Source organism: Tachysurus vachellii, chromosome 4 (assembly GCF_030014155.1).
Source record: "Tachysurus vachellii isolate PV-2020 chromosome 4, HZAU_Pvac_v1, whole genome shotgun sequence".
NCBI lineage: Eukaryota > Metazoa > Chordata > Actinopteri > Siluriformes > Bagridae > Tachysurus > Tachysurus vachellii.
In genome coordinates, this window is record NC_083463.1 from 30,123,140 (window position 1) to 30,139,484 (window position 16,345).

Genomic DNA, 16,345 nt, shown 5'->3' on the forward strand with positions numbered 1-16,345 from the left:
GTGTTCATTCCAGTTGTGGTGTTTGTGTATCTTTGTTTGTCTAACGTCTGCGAGATGACTGGAGTTTAAATCTCAGTTTAAGTTCCATTGCGTCCCACAGAACGACCAGTAGGTTGTAGGAACAGGGAAGGCACTGACTGTGTGTGTGGTGTATCTCAGGTGTGTACGTTCCTGTGATGGAGCAGTTGAGTGACAAAACGCAGGAAGAGCTTTGTGAACACACACCAATCATCTGTAACAGTTTGGCGACTGACGCATCAGTCGTAGAAAGAGTTCAGTACGAGAAGAACGTCAACAACTTGTTCCTGCTAATGGATGATAAGGTGTGTGTGTGTGTGTCTGGAATGACTTTACATCTTCACTGCACTGACATACAGATATGAAGCATGAGATCTACATCTGCTGATCATTTGAGCCATTAGAATGAATAAGCGATGGTTTACGTCTCTGCAGGATGAAGAGATTAACCTACAGACGCAACTGGTGGAGAAACTGAGGCTGCAGATGGAAGTTCAGGAGGAGGTCTACAGTATATCATAAACAAATCTATCATAGCGTACATCTGGAAACTTGAGCACTAGAGAGTTTAGTTCATGATCCTTACTTTTCTAACAGGGTCTTTTTAATTTTAGGAAATGTAAAATATCTCTCTTAAAAATCTCTTGAGTGACAGCCAGCGTACGTTTTCATAAGATTAAGATTGTAGCTGCAAAGCTGTGCAGTCTTCAGTATGAAGTTATATTCTGTAGCATTATACTACTGTATGGAAGCTGAAGCGTTTTGTTCTGCTGTGTGTAGTTCATGGCCTCGTCGCAACGCGACTGCGCTCGTGTTCAGGAAGAGCTTCGTTCTCTGCAGAGAGACAACCAGGAGATGAGAGGAGAGGTGAGGGACATGCTGTCTGCTCTGGAGGAGCTCGCTCTAAAGTGCGATGAGAAGAGTCATGCGGCGTCCGACTGGACACACACTGACCGCACGCTGAGCGAACAGCTCGGCGTGAAGAACGTGAGAGCACTCAACCACACAAACTCACAGCTGAGGAGAACGTGGACAAGACTGTATAAGACACACATGCTCCAGCTAACAGAACATCGTGTGTGTGTGTGTGTGTGTGTGTCTCTGTAGGAGATGCTAGCGGCCACTCAGGGCGAGCTAGCAGAGTTGCAGGAACTCTACGCTGTTCAGAAGAGGAGGATGGTGGATGTTCTACGTGTGCTGCTCAGAGATCTGGGCGACATGGGAACCTCCATCTGTGATGGAGAAATCAAAATGGTACACAAACATCCAATTTAGTCATCCATCCATCCTGCTGAGTTCTGACCATCATTCTCTCGCGCTCTCTCGTGTTCTAGGTGTGTGAGGCTGGCGTCTCTTTAGACGACGAGGTCTCAGTGGTTCGACTTTTCCTCACGAAGCTCAAGTCTGAATTAAAAAGACTCCTGAATCACATCCAAGAGTTAGAGTCCACCCAAGAGTGCGCGTCGATCAAGATCCAGGACGATGAGACCGAGCTTGCATCCTGTCACGTCCTCATCTCTCAGGTGACGTGGCAGACTGTTCATTCTCAAGCTTTGAATTTTTTCTCTCTCCCCCTGATGTCCTATGAACAGTCCGATGTCCAGTCCGATGTCCTCGCTGCTTACGTGAGGAGATCGCATATATAGAAATAACTCTCTACACGGACATGGCTAACATTTTATTTATATCTAACTTGGATACAAATTCACGTGATTTAAAAACAAAAAAATTGACTAAAAATATCTATGTAATGAAACGTGTGTGTGTGTGTGTGTGTGTGTGTGTGTGTGTGTGTGTGTGTGTATAGATATTTTTAAGCTGTATTTAAAGCAATAATTTGAAAATATGCATTAAATTCCAAAAAAAAAAGCTTAAACCCGACACGGCACTGAAGAGACAAAAGCATCGCTTCAGCGGGTGTCATTGTTTACAATCATTCACTGCTTTTCTCAAGAAGCGACGACGAAGGCCGTCCCGTACTCAAGCACTTCCCTTCTTGTTGCCATGACTACAGTACCAGGTGAAGATCAGGTCTTTGACCGAGAGTGCGCAGAAAGCCGAGGAGACGAGGAGAGCGCTGGAGAACGCTCAGCGCACGCTCGAAGAAGAGTTAACCAAACTTCATACGTACGGTAACTCAACATCCAGCCGGTTGTGTATCAATTAATGATGTCATGGTGAGATGAAGCAGAGTTACGGCCTCCACCTTGAGGTTTTACATCTAGTCATTTTTTAAATCATTTTGTAGGTATGTTTTACTTTGTGGATGTTAAATCAATGGGGGGGACACGGTGGCTTAGTGGTTAGCACGTTCGCCTCACACCTCCAGGGTTGGGGGTTCGATTCCCGCCTCCACCTTGTGTGTGTGGAGTTTGGATGTTCTCCCTGTGCCTCGGGGGTTTCCTCCGGGTACTCCGGTTTCCTCCCCCGGTCCAAAGACATGCATGGTAGGTTGATTGGCATCTCTGGAAAATTGTCCGTAGTGTATGAGAGTGTGTGTGTGTGCCCTGCGATGGGTTGGCACTCCGTCCAGGGTGTATCCTGCCTTGATGCCCGATGACGCCTGAGATAGGCACAGGCTCCCCGTGACCCGAGGTAGTTCGGATAAGCGGTAGAAGATGAATGAATGAATGTTTTGAAATGAATTGTGAAATCTTGAGAGCTTTCTGTAAAACCCGAACAAGGAATTTCATTCCATACTTGTCGTAAACAAAGATAATGATCCATCTCTGCTACACCACGTATATAGAGGGAGGATTAAAGGTTAAACAGTTTGGTGCTGAGTTTGAGGTTTTCTTTCTTTTTGCAGAAAGCAACCAGGATTTGTGTGAGTTTGAGAAGCAGAAAGAGCTCCTAAAGATGACGCAATCGCAGCAGAGCCAGGTATTATACAGTGTTCTACAGAACACGAAGACACGTAGAACATCAGGTCCTGAATCTATCAGACTTTTATCAGTACAGGTGTATACGTAAAAGTTTAGGCACCCCTGACAATTTTCATTTATAAATAGTCGGGCGTTTGGATCAGCAGTTTCATTTTGATTTTATCTCTCAAATAACTGAAGGACACAGTAATATTTCCATAGTACTTCCGTAATATATGCATCAAAACCAAATTAGACATGTGCATAAATTTGGGCACCCTTGCCATTTTGTTGATTTGAATACCTGTAACTACTTCGCACTGATTAATTGGAACACGCAATTGGTTTGATGGCTCATTAAGCCTTGAGCTTCATAGACCGGTGCATCTAATCATGAGGAAAGGTATTTAAGGTGTCCAGTTGCAGGTTGTTGTTCTCTTTGACTCTCTTCTGAAGAGTGGCAACATGGAGGCCTCAAAACAACTCTCAAATGACCTGAAAACAAAGATTGTCGGGGTGCCTAAACTTTTGCACACAACTGTAAGTGTTCGTGTTTTTGCGAAAAAATACAAGTGAAACCTGTGTGTGTGTGTGTGGGGTAGTGTCATCTGATTAAGAGTTCTACAGAGACTCCGTCAAAGATGTTGGTTCAACTACGTGAGGAGCTCAACAACAAGCAGAAGATGCTGAACAAACTAAAGGAGTAAATGAGCTCACACACACACACACACACACACACACACACACACACACATTCTTGAAAACACTCTTAAAAAATCTTTCTTCTTTTCCCTCTCAGGTCAAACGAGATTTTGGTGCTGGAGCACAAAAGGCTGCAGTTTGAATATGAAACCCTGAGGCTGCGAGAGCAGGAGAAAGATCTCAAACTACAGAAACTAACGTAGGCCTTATTGTAGAAAACAACACGATCCCGCAGAGAGATTTAAACACACACGTGTGCGCTGATGTAACCCTGTTTGGGTTTTGTCCACAGCATGTCTAAGGAGAAGACGGAGCACACCAGCGATGAGATGGGAGACTTCGAAGAGACACTGGTGAGTTAAAAAGTGTTTCTCTTCATATATATGACCTAGAACTCTGTAGCGAAGATGAGATCAGGAGAATGTCTCAGAAATCTGTTAGAATCTATAGACCTGTTAGTTCCTCAGGAGCTCTTAGTTACACAAATCCACTCCACTATAAACCATTTTAGAAAGGACGTCATTTACATTTGTTTTCTGTCAAGTGTCACCCGGATGAGGATGAGGTTCCTCTCGGTGTTTCTTCCTCATATCTCAGGGAGTTTTTTCCTCACCACCGTCACCTCAGGCTTGATCATTCATTCATTCATTCATTCATCTTCTACCGCTTATCCGAACTACCTCGGTTCACGGGGAGCCTGTGCCTATATCAGGCGTCATCGGGCATCAAGGCAGGATACACCCTGGATGGAGTGCCAACCCATCGCAGGGCACACACACACACTCATACGCTAGGGACAATTTTCCAGAGATGCCAATCAACCTACCATGCATGTCTTTGGACCGGGGGAGGAAACCAGAGTACCCGGAGGAAACCCCAGAGGCATGGGGAGAACATGCAAACTCCACACACGCAAGGTGGAGGTGGGAATCGAACCCCGACCCTGGCGGTGTGAGGCAAACGTGCTAACCACTAAGCCACCAGTAGTCAGGCCCCCAGGCTTGATCATGTTCGAGATAAATAGTATCTTTAATTTTAAACTTTTTAAATAGTTTTTATTCTGTTTCTATGCTTCTGTGTTCCTTGTTAAAAGCGCTACACAATAAAGTGAATCGAATAGAAATCCTTCGCTCTGTATCTGAGTTCTGTTTCTGTTTCAGGTCCGTCAGCTCCAGTCTTTACATCATTTGCGGAAGATGTTTGTGCAGGATCTGACCACGCGTGTGAAAAAGGTACCTTGTGATTATTATTTTGTGTTTTTAAAAAAAAAAAAAAAAAAAAACTTTCTTTGCCTGCTGATGTTTTGGGACCCGGTAGCTGGATTTCTCAGCAGGAACGTTTGCCTTTTAGTTCCGGCGCAAAACCTTTTGGTCTGTCGACTACATCCACAGTAAGTGGGGACGCGATCAAACCTTAAGCTCTAAAAACATATCGAACATAAACGTTCTCACACTTCAGCATGTTCTTGTTGGTAGAACTTGCGCAGAATCTTCCGAAAGCACTTCTAACGTAGCGATGGTGATGTTTGTGAATGACAGAACACTGAGGCGGACTGTAAGGATGGAGGAAGCTGCGTGCTACATAAACATAAGATGTCCTTTCTGGAGCACAATCTAGAACATCTCACCAAAGCCCATAAACAGGTAAACACACAAGGTCTGAAGTCCAGACACAAAGCTCAAGGTCCAGCGTATGATTGTGTACAGTGTATATACACACAACTATCTCAAACTATTTGTGTGAAAATTTCTAAATGTAAGGCTTAGAAGAACTTGTATATTTGTTTGAATTGGTGTATTGAGACCTGTTTTATGGCTCAAATGAAGATCTAATGCATGTAACACAGGTCTTGTTATTTTTTTTAATCATAGTTAACAAATGGGTATGAAATATTTTCTGTTATATGACTTCTATATGCTGTAGAAAGTCCACATTAAAGAGAGCCATGGTTGTAATGAATTTGGAATAAAGTAAAAGTGCAAGTATGCCGAAGTCCAATAGGAATCGTTTCCTCACAAGATTTCCTCATAATCTTCTGAAGTTAATCCGCTTAATACGCCACAAAAATAAATGATGTCATAGCAATTCGTATTCAAATTTACTTAATTAAATCTAATTAAATTCTAATTCTTCAGGAAACGAATCGATTCTTCCACAGAGCAAGAATATTTCCAACTTGAAACGTGTAACAGACGTATAGATTTTGGTCTAAGATTAAACATATTTTTGATTTATTTGTATTCTTTTGGGGGGTCACGGTGGCTTAGTGGTTAGCACGTTGGCCTCACACCTCCAGGGTTGGGGGTTCGATTCCCGCCTCCACCTTGTGTGTGTGGAGTTTGCATGTTCTCCCCGTGCCTCGGGGGTTTCCTCCGGGTACTCCGGTTTCCTCCCCCGGTCCAAAGACATGCATGGTAGGTTGATTGGCATCTCTGGAAAATTGTCCCTAGTGTGTGATTGAGTGTGTGTGCCCTGTGATGGGTTGGCACTCCATCCAGGGTGTATCCTGCCTTGATGCCCGATGACGCCTGAGATAGGCACAGGCTCCCCGTGACCCGAGGTAGTTCGGATAAGCGGTAGAAGATGAATGTATTCTTTTGATGAGAGACTAAAAACAGTGATATTTTAGTTCTGTGTTTTCCAGTTATTGAACACACTTGTATTAAAATGTTCATTTACATTTATGGTTTAAGTTGATCTACCTGTCATATAGTATTCAGGTGAATTTATCCAAGTACTTTATGGTCCATGTGTGTTTCTCTCTCTAAAGTCATGTTCCTTCTCCCTGCAGCTGCTAAGAGAAAACGCAGCCCTGCGCTGTGAGCTGCCCAAACTGGAGAAGCGTCTGTGTGCGATGACTGAGCGGGTGAAGGCTCTGGAGTGCACTCTGAAAGAAACCAAACAGAGAGCATCACGAGAGCGTAGCCTCTACCGGCAGGAGGTGGACCGCATCAAAGACGCAATACGAGCCAAGAACGTGGCCTGCTGCGGACCCGCCGCTCTCATCAGTGAGTCACGTGGAGTTATATACACACGAGGTTATTTAATCTCAACACTAAAATGACTACATCATCATTTCTAGATGTTTAATGCGCATGAAAATTGCATTTTCTACTAATGGTGAAATTAGAGAAATGCAAAATTATAGAAATGCTCGTTTATAGTTTCAAATCTAACAAGGACAAACGTTCTGTAGGTTTGTGTCAGTGTTTATGGTTATGATGTGTTCTTGAACATAAATTCTTGTAAAACTGTCAAGATTTTTTTTTTGAATGTCTTTACTTCAAGAGAGGGGGAAAAAAAGGAAAGTCTGTTGAAGGAATGTAACAATAAATGGTGTTTGTTTGTGTGTTACAGCTAAGCCTATTCGTGCTGGCCACCATCACACCTTTTCTGTAACTCCTAGGAGAGGAGGACCAACCATCTATAGCTATCACCATGCTTAATCTGTGGGTGGGTGTGTGTGTGTGTGTGTGTGTGTGTGTGTGGTCTTCTCACTGTCTTGTGGTAAATTATTGGAATAGATGTGCAGATTTCTTCCTGTGGTTTTGGCCGTTTCTTCACAAGTCTGTCTCAATTTGAACCGATGAAATTAAATATCTTCTTTCAGAAGTGTGTTCTCTTTTATTCCTGAGAATCTTTGATACATTGAGGTTCTGTTTAGTGTTTTTGAAAGGAGTCTCCAGCGTCACTGCTTGATCAGTCAATGGTAAGATTGTTCTTTAAGAGTTTAATCACTGAGGATTTTATTTTTCTTAGTTCCTAACTGCAATCTTACACAAATTAGTCACTTTAAGAATTGTTAAATATTTGAGTCAGGTGTATTACAGCAGGAACATATTGAACTACATACACTGGGGTGTGTGGATATGGGAGTTGCTGTGGTTTCTCTTGTGCATTTCTCTTGCTGATGTGTTGTGCAATTTGCTATTTATTTTCCCAGGCTGACAGCCTTGGTGTTGTTTTCACCTCTTTGAATGTTATGAATGCGAGTGTGATCCCTGGACCTTCTCCATCAGCATCGTTGGCTCTTTACACACTAAACAATCCGTGTTACTGCTCAAGTTCTGATGACATTGTGTAAACATTTCTCGATGTGTCTTGACAAATCTATTCACATTCAGATCTGCTGCAGAGTGAGTTAGTTTTGTGGAAACTCCTTTAAAATGTGCAGCCCGTCCAAACTAGTTCTGACCCCTGTGGCCTTCCAAACTTGGTATTTAGGCTGCTTGTTTCTTCTTTCAGTGAGTTCTGGGGTATAGTGTGTTTTTTCTGGTTAAGCAATGTGTGTGTGAAAGGGAATACATGATTATTTCCTAAAGTTCCCCATGAATTACTTCTAAAATATATTTTTTTTCCTCATGACTTTTTTTTTTTTTTACTGGCCTATGTAGATTTGTAATGCCTGGATATTTTTTAATTAATTTCTCCAGTTAATTGCTAACATAACCCATTCGCTGTCTATAAAACCATGTGTTAGCTCACTAGTCTATGAGCATGAAATAAAGTTTGCACTTTTATTGCCTTTGGCATAAGCAGCGTACTGTAAGTGATGTGATGTAATGTACTTTGCTCCTTAGATGTACCTGGGGAGAAAAATCTTATATTAATTACAGAATAACTCCTAATCAGTCCTGTAACAGCAAGCCGCTTCACTTTTAATCTGAGTTTGCAATAAAACCCTAGCCTGTGTGGCTCAATTTAATCACTTGCCTCTATGAATTAGTGTTTTTATCCAGGTCACGGCACCACCTACACCCTGCACTTTGTGGTTCAGATGTTTAGGAGTATTTCTGCATCTATTATCTGAAGAAGTTAATTACTGTTGTAATATCCAGATTGTAATTCCTATCCTCAGGTACACATTTAGGCAAATGTGTGTGTTCAGGTAATTTACTTGAGTGTGTGTTTTGTATGTAAATGATCTGATAAGAGGAAACTGCGAGAATTTGTTATGAATCAGATGTAGTCCTGCACTGCAGTATGTTATACAGTTACTAACACCATACTTGCCATTGGATCTGACAAAGTTCTACAAGAAGGCCCACTGTAGTGGTTCTGTAAAGCCTGGCAATGTTTTCTCACTCAGAGCTGAATGCTAGTTTGACGGGCTATGAGAAAACTCTATGTAGATCCAGTACACTGAGAACTTTGATATACAAAGCATCTGATCTCGGAAAGATTCTGTGCTGTCAGACTTTAATCCTGTGCTAATACAGAAAACATAACCACATTCTTCAGTGCTGATTTATCAAAGTTTGCACTAAATGTTACATGAGCTAAAAAAAATCCACTTCAGTATCAGAATCCGGTAATGGGAGTGTAATCCTCTAGATTCATATAATACTGTCCTGGTATTAAGTATTAAGGCACTCAATGTGGTAAAGTGTGTGTGTATATGTATGTGTGTGTGTGTCTGTCTGGGTGCGTGTGTGTGTGTGTGTGAACTAATATGAGAAAACCTGACAATTTTATATTTACATGTTAATAATCTATCCACTATTAATGACTGGAACCTAAATGGATTTAATAGCCATTAGTGACACCACTGGTGAAAAATCACAAAAACTTGATAAGCTTTTAAAAGCCGAAAGAGTTTCCTCTTGTTCATGAATCGAGTCAAAACATTCGATTCACTGAAAAGAGTCGGATCTCCCCTCACGAGTTCACGTGTGGATTTAAAGCCACGCCCACCAATAATAAGACACTGAAGATACACCGAAGCCGCTCTAACCTTCATACAAAGCAAAATGCGATACATCACGTTCGGGTAATATTAGGGTGAGTCTGACCTGACGCGATTCTTCTTTAAACGTATTTCAGATTATTGAAGAGAGATTATTTTCTCTTTTTGTATTTTGGTGTGTTTTTGGTTATGTTCGACGCACGCGCTCAGCTCGGAGCAGCAGGTGTGCGCGTGCGTCCGGGTTAATCAGGACAGCTACACCTGTCTGTCTGATCTGTGTATGTCTGTCTGTTTGATCTCTGTGTCTGTCTGATCTCTGTCTGATTTCTCTGTCCGATCTCTGTCTGTCTGTCTGATCTCTGTGTGTCTGTCTGTCTGATTGATCTCTGTCTGTCTGTCCGATCTCTGTGACTGCCTGTATGAGCTTTGTCTGTCTGTCTGATCTCTGTGTCTGTCTGATCTCTGTGTCTGTCTGTCTGTCTGATCTGTGTCTGTCTGTCTGATCTCTGTGTCTGTCTGTCTGATCTCTGTCTGTCTGTCTGATCTCTGTGTCTGTCTGTCTGTCTGAATGACTGTCTGATCTCTGTGTGTGTCTGTCTGAATGAATGTCTGATCTCTGTGTGTGTCTGTCTGAATGACTGTCTGATATCTGTGTGTGACTGTCTGATCTGTGTGTGTCTGTCTGAATGACTGTCTGATCTCTGGGTCTGTCTTTCTGATCTCTGTGTCTGTCTTTCTGATCTCTGTGTCTGTCTGTCTGATCTCTGTGTGTGTCTGTCTGAATGACTGTCTGATCTCTGTGTCTGTCTGTCTGATCTCTGTGTGTGTCTGATCTCTGTGTCTGTCTGTCTGATCTGTGTCTGTCTGTCTGATCTCTGTGTCTGTCTGTTCTCTGTGTCTGTCTGTCTGTCTGAATGACTGTCTGATCTCTGTGTGTGTCTGTCTGAATGAATGTCTGATCTCTGTGTGTGTCTGTCTGAATGACTGTCTGATATCTGTGTGTGACTGTCTGATCTGTGTGTGTCTGTCTGAATGACTGTCTGATCTCTGGGTCTGTCTTTCTGATCTCTGTGTCTGTCTGTCTGATCTCTGTGTGTGTCTGTCTGAATGACTGTCTGATCTCTGTGTCTGTCTGTCTGATCTCTGTGTGTGTCTGTCTGAATGACTGTCTGATCTCTGTGTCTGTCTGTCTGATCTCTGTGTGTGTCTGTCTGAATGACTGTCTGATCTCTGTGTGTCTGTCTGTCTGATTGATCTCTGTCTGTCTGTCCGATCTCTGTGACTGCCTGTATGAGCTTTGTCTGTCTGTCTGATCTCTGTGTCTGTCTGATCTCTGTGTCTGTCTGTCTGTCTGATCTGTGTCTGTCTGTCTGATCTCTGTGTCTGTCTGTCTGATCTCTGTCTGTCTGTCTGATCTCTGTGTCTGTCTGTCTGTCTGAATGACTGTCTGATCTCTGTGTGTGTCTGTCTGAATGAATGTCTGATCTCTGTGTGTGTCTGTCTGAATGACTGTCTGATATCTGTGTGTGACTGTCTGATCTGTGTGTGTCTGTCTGAATGACTGTCTGATCTCTGGGTCTGTCTTTCTGATCTCTGTGTCTGTCTTTCTGATCTCTGTGTCTGTCTGTCTGATCTCTGTGTGTGTCTGTCTGAATGACTGTCTGATCTCTGTGTCTGTCTGTCTGATCTCTGTGTGTGTCTGATCTCTGTGTCTGTCTGATCTGTGTCTGTCTGTCTGATCTCTGTGTCTGTCTGTTCTCTGTGTCTGTCTGTCTGTCTGAATGACTGTCTGATCTCTGTGTGTGTCTGTCTGAATGAATGTCTGATCTCTGTGTGTGTCTGTCTGAATGACTGTCTGATATCTGTGTGTGACTGTCTGATCTGTGTGTGTCTGTCTGAATGACTGTCTGATCTCTGGGTCTGTCTTTCTGATCTCTGTGTCTGTCTGTCTGATCTCTGTGTGTGTCTGTCTGAATGACTGTCTGATCTCTGTGTCTGTCTGTCTGATCTCTGTGTGTGTCTGTCTGAATGACTGTCTGATCTCTGTGTCTGTCTGTCTGATCTCTGTGTGTGTCTGTCTGAATGACTGTCTGATCTCTGTGTCTGTCTGTCTGATCTCTGTGTGTGTCTGTCTGAATGACTGTCTGATCTCTGTGTCTGTCTGTCTGATCTCTGTGTGTGTGTGTCTGAATGACTGTCTGATCTCTGTGTCTGTCTGTCTGTCTGTCTGTCTACAGTGTTTTCCTAAAATATACTTCATTAAGTATTAATTAAGGAGTAATGCATTAAGGGGAAAGGAAGCTTTTACAGAAAAATCATCAATGACGGTGGAGTCCTAAATGTTTTTAGGTTTTTTGTGTCCTATTAGGATCATCATTTGATTCATGATTGGCTGAATGTGTGTATACACTTTGTAATGCAACCAGTTGAGGAACTGAGTAAATATTGTAATCGATCCAAAAAAATAAAATAACTCTAATGTGTTGTTGTAGGAAAATCACCGGATGTAAACGACAGAGCTCTCATTAGAGTTTAGAGACGAGGTTCAGTTACTCGTATCATCACACTTCAGGCACACACATTCACTCCGGATGAGTGTCTGGTGGAATGACGGAAGTGTGCTGGGTGTGTGTGTGAGATGGAGTGTTAGGAGTGTGTATGTGACCATCTGAACGTCTAAACTCCTGAGTCGGCTTGGCAGCAATTTTACCACAAGTGCACAAAATATAAGTAAACAATTTTCAAACTGAATTTAAAGGAACACACAGTGGATTTTTTTAACCTGTTCCATCTGTGTTAAAGAATGAGAGGTGTTTGAGTTTGAGTGGAAAATGAACATTTTTTTTTAAGCACTCTAAATGTACAGTACATTTTACTGCAGAGTTGATTTTTAATTTTTATTCTATTTTGCTTTTATTTAAACTGAAACCTTAAGTATTAGCCAATATCGAGCTGACATGTTTGCTTTAAATAACTAAACTTTACAATTATTTTTTAAATGAGACACAAAAAAAAAAACAGGAAATCGCTTATTTATAAACTCAATCCAAAAACTTTCCTCTATAAGTAAATATTTCCATTACATCAACATTTATACAAACACCCAATTCAAATCATTTCTATTTGTTCCAGGATCAGATCAAATTCATTCTTTTATCTGATATCTAATCTCCGCTATCCTGGCTATCAGATCAGCACCAATTATATGTATTTCCCTCAGTAAAAATCTATATTCATATAATCAGCATCTAGCTATATATTATATACGTGTTCTATAGAGGTTAGGAAGTGAAAACCGTAGGTTAGAAGACTCCGTTTGGTTTCCTAGACGTAATTAAGAAGATCCATACAGCACACAAGATGATATTTCAAGACTAAAGGATTTCGACTTCCAGTTTCAATGCTGAGAGAGAATCAAACTGGGAGTGAAAGCAGAACCATTAGACATTGCCCTTTCACAATGGGCTCATACTGAGTCCATCTGCTACAACACACACACACTATCTAGCTCGCTCACTACTGATTACACCATGTCCACACACACACACACACTTTATCTAGCTCGCTCACTACTCTGATTCCACCATGTCCACACACACACGTTATAATAAATCGACGGCTTCGATTATCTCTAACGGTTTTCCTATAGACAGAAGATAAGCTTAAGTTTAATTGTGTCTCAAAGTCTCACTGAAAAACATTTCAGCTGTACTGAATTGCTAAAGGTTTCTCTCTCAGCTTCTGAACAGGCGACTCATGGAAGGAATGCTGAGTAACTCTATAATCATCTAATCATGGAGGTCTTCCTCAAACTGACCGGGCTTCTTCTAGGCACGCTGCTTTCTGATTGGCTGACAGACGTCCTGTCTCGGGATTTTACTATAGCAGACATCGAGCAGCTCTATGTGTCAGGTGAAGAGAAACAAATAAGGGACGTCGGGTGGAGGTTGTTGTACCGATGTTAGAGTAATTCATAATTCATCCAGGTGTCTGGAGAACGAAGGAGAAACGGATGGAATATAACGACAATTAAAATAATCAGTCCTTCATTTTATTCTTCTTGCTCTCAGGTCTAATCCAACGTGATCATCTCAGTAAATTAAATCTGATCATTACATTTTCAACGCCTTCTTTTGTGGGTTAAGGGTTCAGCGTTTACAGTAAAGCAGTGGACATCTTTAATGATGTACAGTTACATTATTATTATTTATATTTGTATAAAATGATTGGCTGCTTTTTACGTGCTTTTTTTTTTATTAGATTTCCAGATTTATAGCTGGTGTAAACATGCTGCTCCTTTTAGTAGATCTAAAGATAGGAAAATGAAAAACTTTTTAAATATTATAATGTTGTGTTTACTCGAAAAATCACATGAACTGCATTGGTAAAGGAGACGTGTGTATTTGTAGCTACTCCACACCCTGGAGGGTTTAAATGCTTCACCTGTGAAAATGCTGAAGATAATTACTCCTGCAACCGCTGGGCTCCAGATGAATACTGTCCCAAGGGTACACACACACACACACACACACACACACACACACGTGCATGTCTGTTCTTCATAATTTGAGTTTCTATACGATACCTTTTTTTTTTTTTTTTATAGATTTATCTGATAATTTCTTCTTGTTAATCAGCTACAGGACACATTTGAACACTTTCTTAATGTTTCTTTTAATCTTTATGGGTTCTTTGATTTCTTTGTACACTCCCTAAACTCTCAGTTTGGAACCTTTAAGAATCTTTAAGCTCTCACTTAAAGACAAAGTATAAAATTATTATTATTATTTTTTTTTACACAGTATTCTTACCTGCACATTTCATTATGAACGTCTCGATAAGTTGTACATGGGGATACGTGTTATTTTTTCCCAGTCGGAACTCACAGGGGATGAAAACTTTTGCACTCAACACCGTCAAAAATAACTGATGAACTGAACTGATGGAGGAAATCTGAAGTGTTTTTGTCATAGAAGGATTGACAGTAAATACATTAGAAATAAATTTGGGGTGAAGGAAAAAAGTAAAAGTTATTAATATTTAGTAAAAAAAAAAAAAAAAAAAAGGATTTTATTATTTATTCAATTCTGATTGCACAAATAGGTTTATGAATGACGTCTGGTGTGTTTTTATGATCCTGTAAAGATACCGGATTCTGTTACACGCGTCACCGGATGAACTCTGACGGCGAAAGTGTCTCCGTCACAAAACGCTGTGTGTATCAGGACGAGTGTGTGTCCACAGGCTGTGTGCAGCACCAAACCCACATGGTATAAAACATACTGTACAGTCGCTCCATACACACATCATCACACTGTCCTGTAGAATCAAACCTATTCTTGTTTCATGCTTGAAAAAAAAGTATTTCAGGTTAATCTTTATTTAAGGCATCTTCATTATTATTATTATTATTAGAATTTAGAGTTAATTACATTCCATTTTTAACCTGAAATTGATTCCACACCATTGAATCACAGAATTGTTGAATTTATCCAGTACACAACAACTAACACAAATTCATTCATTCATTTTCTACCGCTTATCCGAACTACCTCGGGTCACGGGGAGCCTCAGGCGTCATCGGGCATCAAGGCAGGATACACCCTGGACGGAGTGCCAACCCATCACAGGGCACACACACACACACACTCTCATTCACTCACACAATCACACACTACGGACAATTTTCCAGAGATGCCAATCAACCTACCATGCATATGTCTTTGGACCGGGGGGAGGAAACCGGAGTACCCGGAGGAAACCCCCGAGGCACGAGGAGAACATGCAAACTCCACACACACAAGGTGGAGGCGGGAATCGAACCCCGACCCTGGAGGTGTGAGGTGAACGTGCTAACCTCTAAGCCACCGTGCCCCCACTAACAAAAATTTCTAACCTAAAAGGTAATTTTTTTTAAAAAGTTTTGTTTTCTATCGTCTATCTTTAAGACATTTGATCTTCCCTGCTGCAGAGACTGAAAAACATCTTTAACTCGGACATAATAGTATAAATGTGGAATGTTATAAATAAATACGTTTATAATTATTTAACATATTTCTGGGTGAAATATTTTTTTAGATAAATAAATTAAACCCTAATTAGTGTCCAAATCGCCCTGCGATGGGTTGGCATTCTGTCCAGGGTGTATCCTACCTTGATGCCCGATGACGCCTGAGATAGGCACAGGCTCCCCGTGACCCGAGGTAGTTCGGATAAGCGGTAGAAAATGAGTGAGTGAGTAGTGTCCAAATCTAAATTTTCCTTTAAAAGAAAAACTAGATATTTAAAAAAGGACAAAAGAGTTATTATTTTCATAAGTGTAATTTCAATGGATATTTATATATTTATATATCGAAAATAATATACATTGTTTATTATCTCAATTAAATTTTGTGCGTTTAAACAGATCTAATCTCAACATAATCTTATTAAATACCAAAAATCTGAATCCGTAATATGACTCTGATTCTGAACTGATTCAGTCGAACGGCTCGTTTACGTTTATTGTGACTTTAAATCCAGGATTAAAAGGTAGGTTAAAATATTTTTACCACCTTTTCACTCGCCGCTGTTTAAACTCTGCAGGTCTGCATTTCCTGTTGCGAAGGAAACATCTGTAACCTGCCGGTACCGTGGAACAAGACGGAGGCCATCTACTCTGCAATCTCCCCATTAAACCACGCAATCAGAGTGTCTCCTGGGAAAATCAGCATGCTCTGCATCATCATCATCACCACCACCACCACCACCTTCCTGGTTAATAACTTCAGTTAGTGTTGCGCTTCTACTTCTCAGTAAGCCGGTGACGTTGTTTCATATTGTGATCTGTTGTGGAAATGAGGTCATTGAGAAGTGAGAGCAGCTCTGTTTACGGGTTAGAGACTGTAGCAGTGAGGAAAAGACATGAAGCAGTGATGTAGGTAGCAAAGTGAGGATGTTGAGGTTCTCTTTAGGAGTGACGAGGATGGACAGGATTAGGAACGAGCACATCAGAGGGACAGCTCAGGTTGGCTGCTTTGGGGACAAGGTCATAGAGAGTAGATTGAGATGGTTTGGACATGTACAGAGGAGGGAG

General features: G+C 41.3%; 2 protein-coding genes across 3 annotated transcripts in view; both read left to right on the plus strand.

Moving 5' to 3' along the window:
- The window catches only part of LOC132844923 (kinesin heavy chain-like), an 11,566-nt gene extending 4,371 nt beyond the window's left edge, over positions 1–7,195 (plus strand). Inside the window, exons 12-25 of one of the 2 annotated variants that reach the window (XM_060868822.1) lie at positions 160–323; positions 454–522; positions 799–1,005; positions 1,126–1,272; positions 1,353–1,541; positions 2,033–2,150; positions 2,828–2,901; positions 3,485–3,585; positions 3,682–3,783; positions 3,877–3,937; positions 4,745–4,816; positions 5,123–5,227; positions 6,376–6,592; positions 6,942–7,195. In XM_060868822.1, the coding sequence (XP_060724805.1) occupies positions 160–323; positions 454–522; positions 799–1,005; positions 1,126–1,272; positions 1,353–1,541; positions 2,033–2,150; positions 2,828–2,901; positions 3,485–3,585; positions 3,682–3,783; positions 3,877–3,937; positions 4,745–4,816; positions 5,123–5,227; positions 6,376–6,592; positions 6,942–7,030 (1,715 nt within the window). In that variant the 3' untranslated portion in view covers positions 7,031–7,195. The remainder of the gene's footprint in view (positions 1–159; positions 324–453; positions 523–798; positions 1,006–1,125; positions 1,273–1,352; positions 1,542–2,032; positions 2,151–2,827; positions 2,902–3,484; positions 3,586–3,681; positions 3,784–3,876; positions 3,938–4,744; positions 4,817–5,122; positions 5,228–6,375; positions 6,593–6,941) is intronic. The other variant, XM_060868821.1, reaches the window with a different exon arrangement.
- A 2,066-nt stretch (positions 7,196–9,261) lies between these two features.
- On the plus strand, positions 9,262–16,044 carry LOC132844937 (ly6/PLAUR domain-containing protein 6-like). The gene is made up of 5 exons (XM_060868844.1): positions 9,262–9,365; positions 13,009–13,182; positions 13,680–13,778; positions 14,416–14,540; positions 15,856–16,044. Exons 2-5 carry the CDS (start codon positions 13,065–13,067, stop codon positions 16,042–16,044), a joined length of 531 nt encoding a protein of 176 aa, XP_060724827.1. The 5' UTR covers positions 9,262–9,365; positions 13,009–13,064.
- Positions 16,045–16,345: the final 301 nt, after the last annotated feature.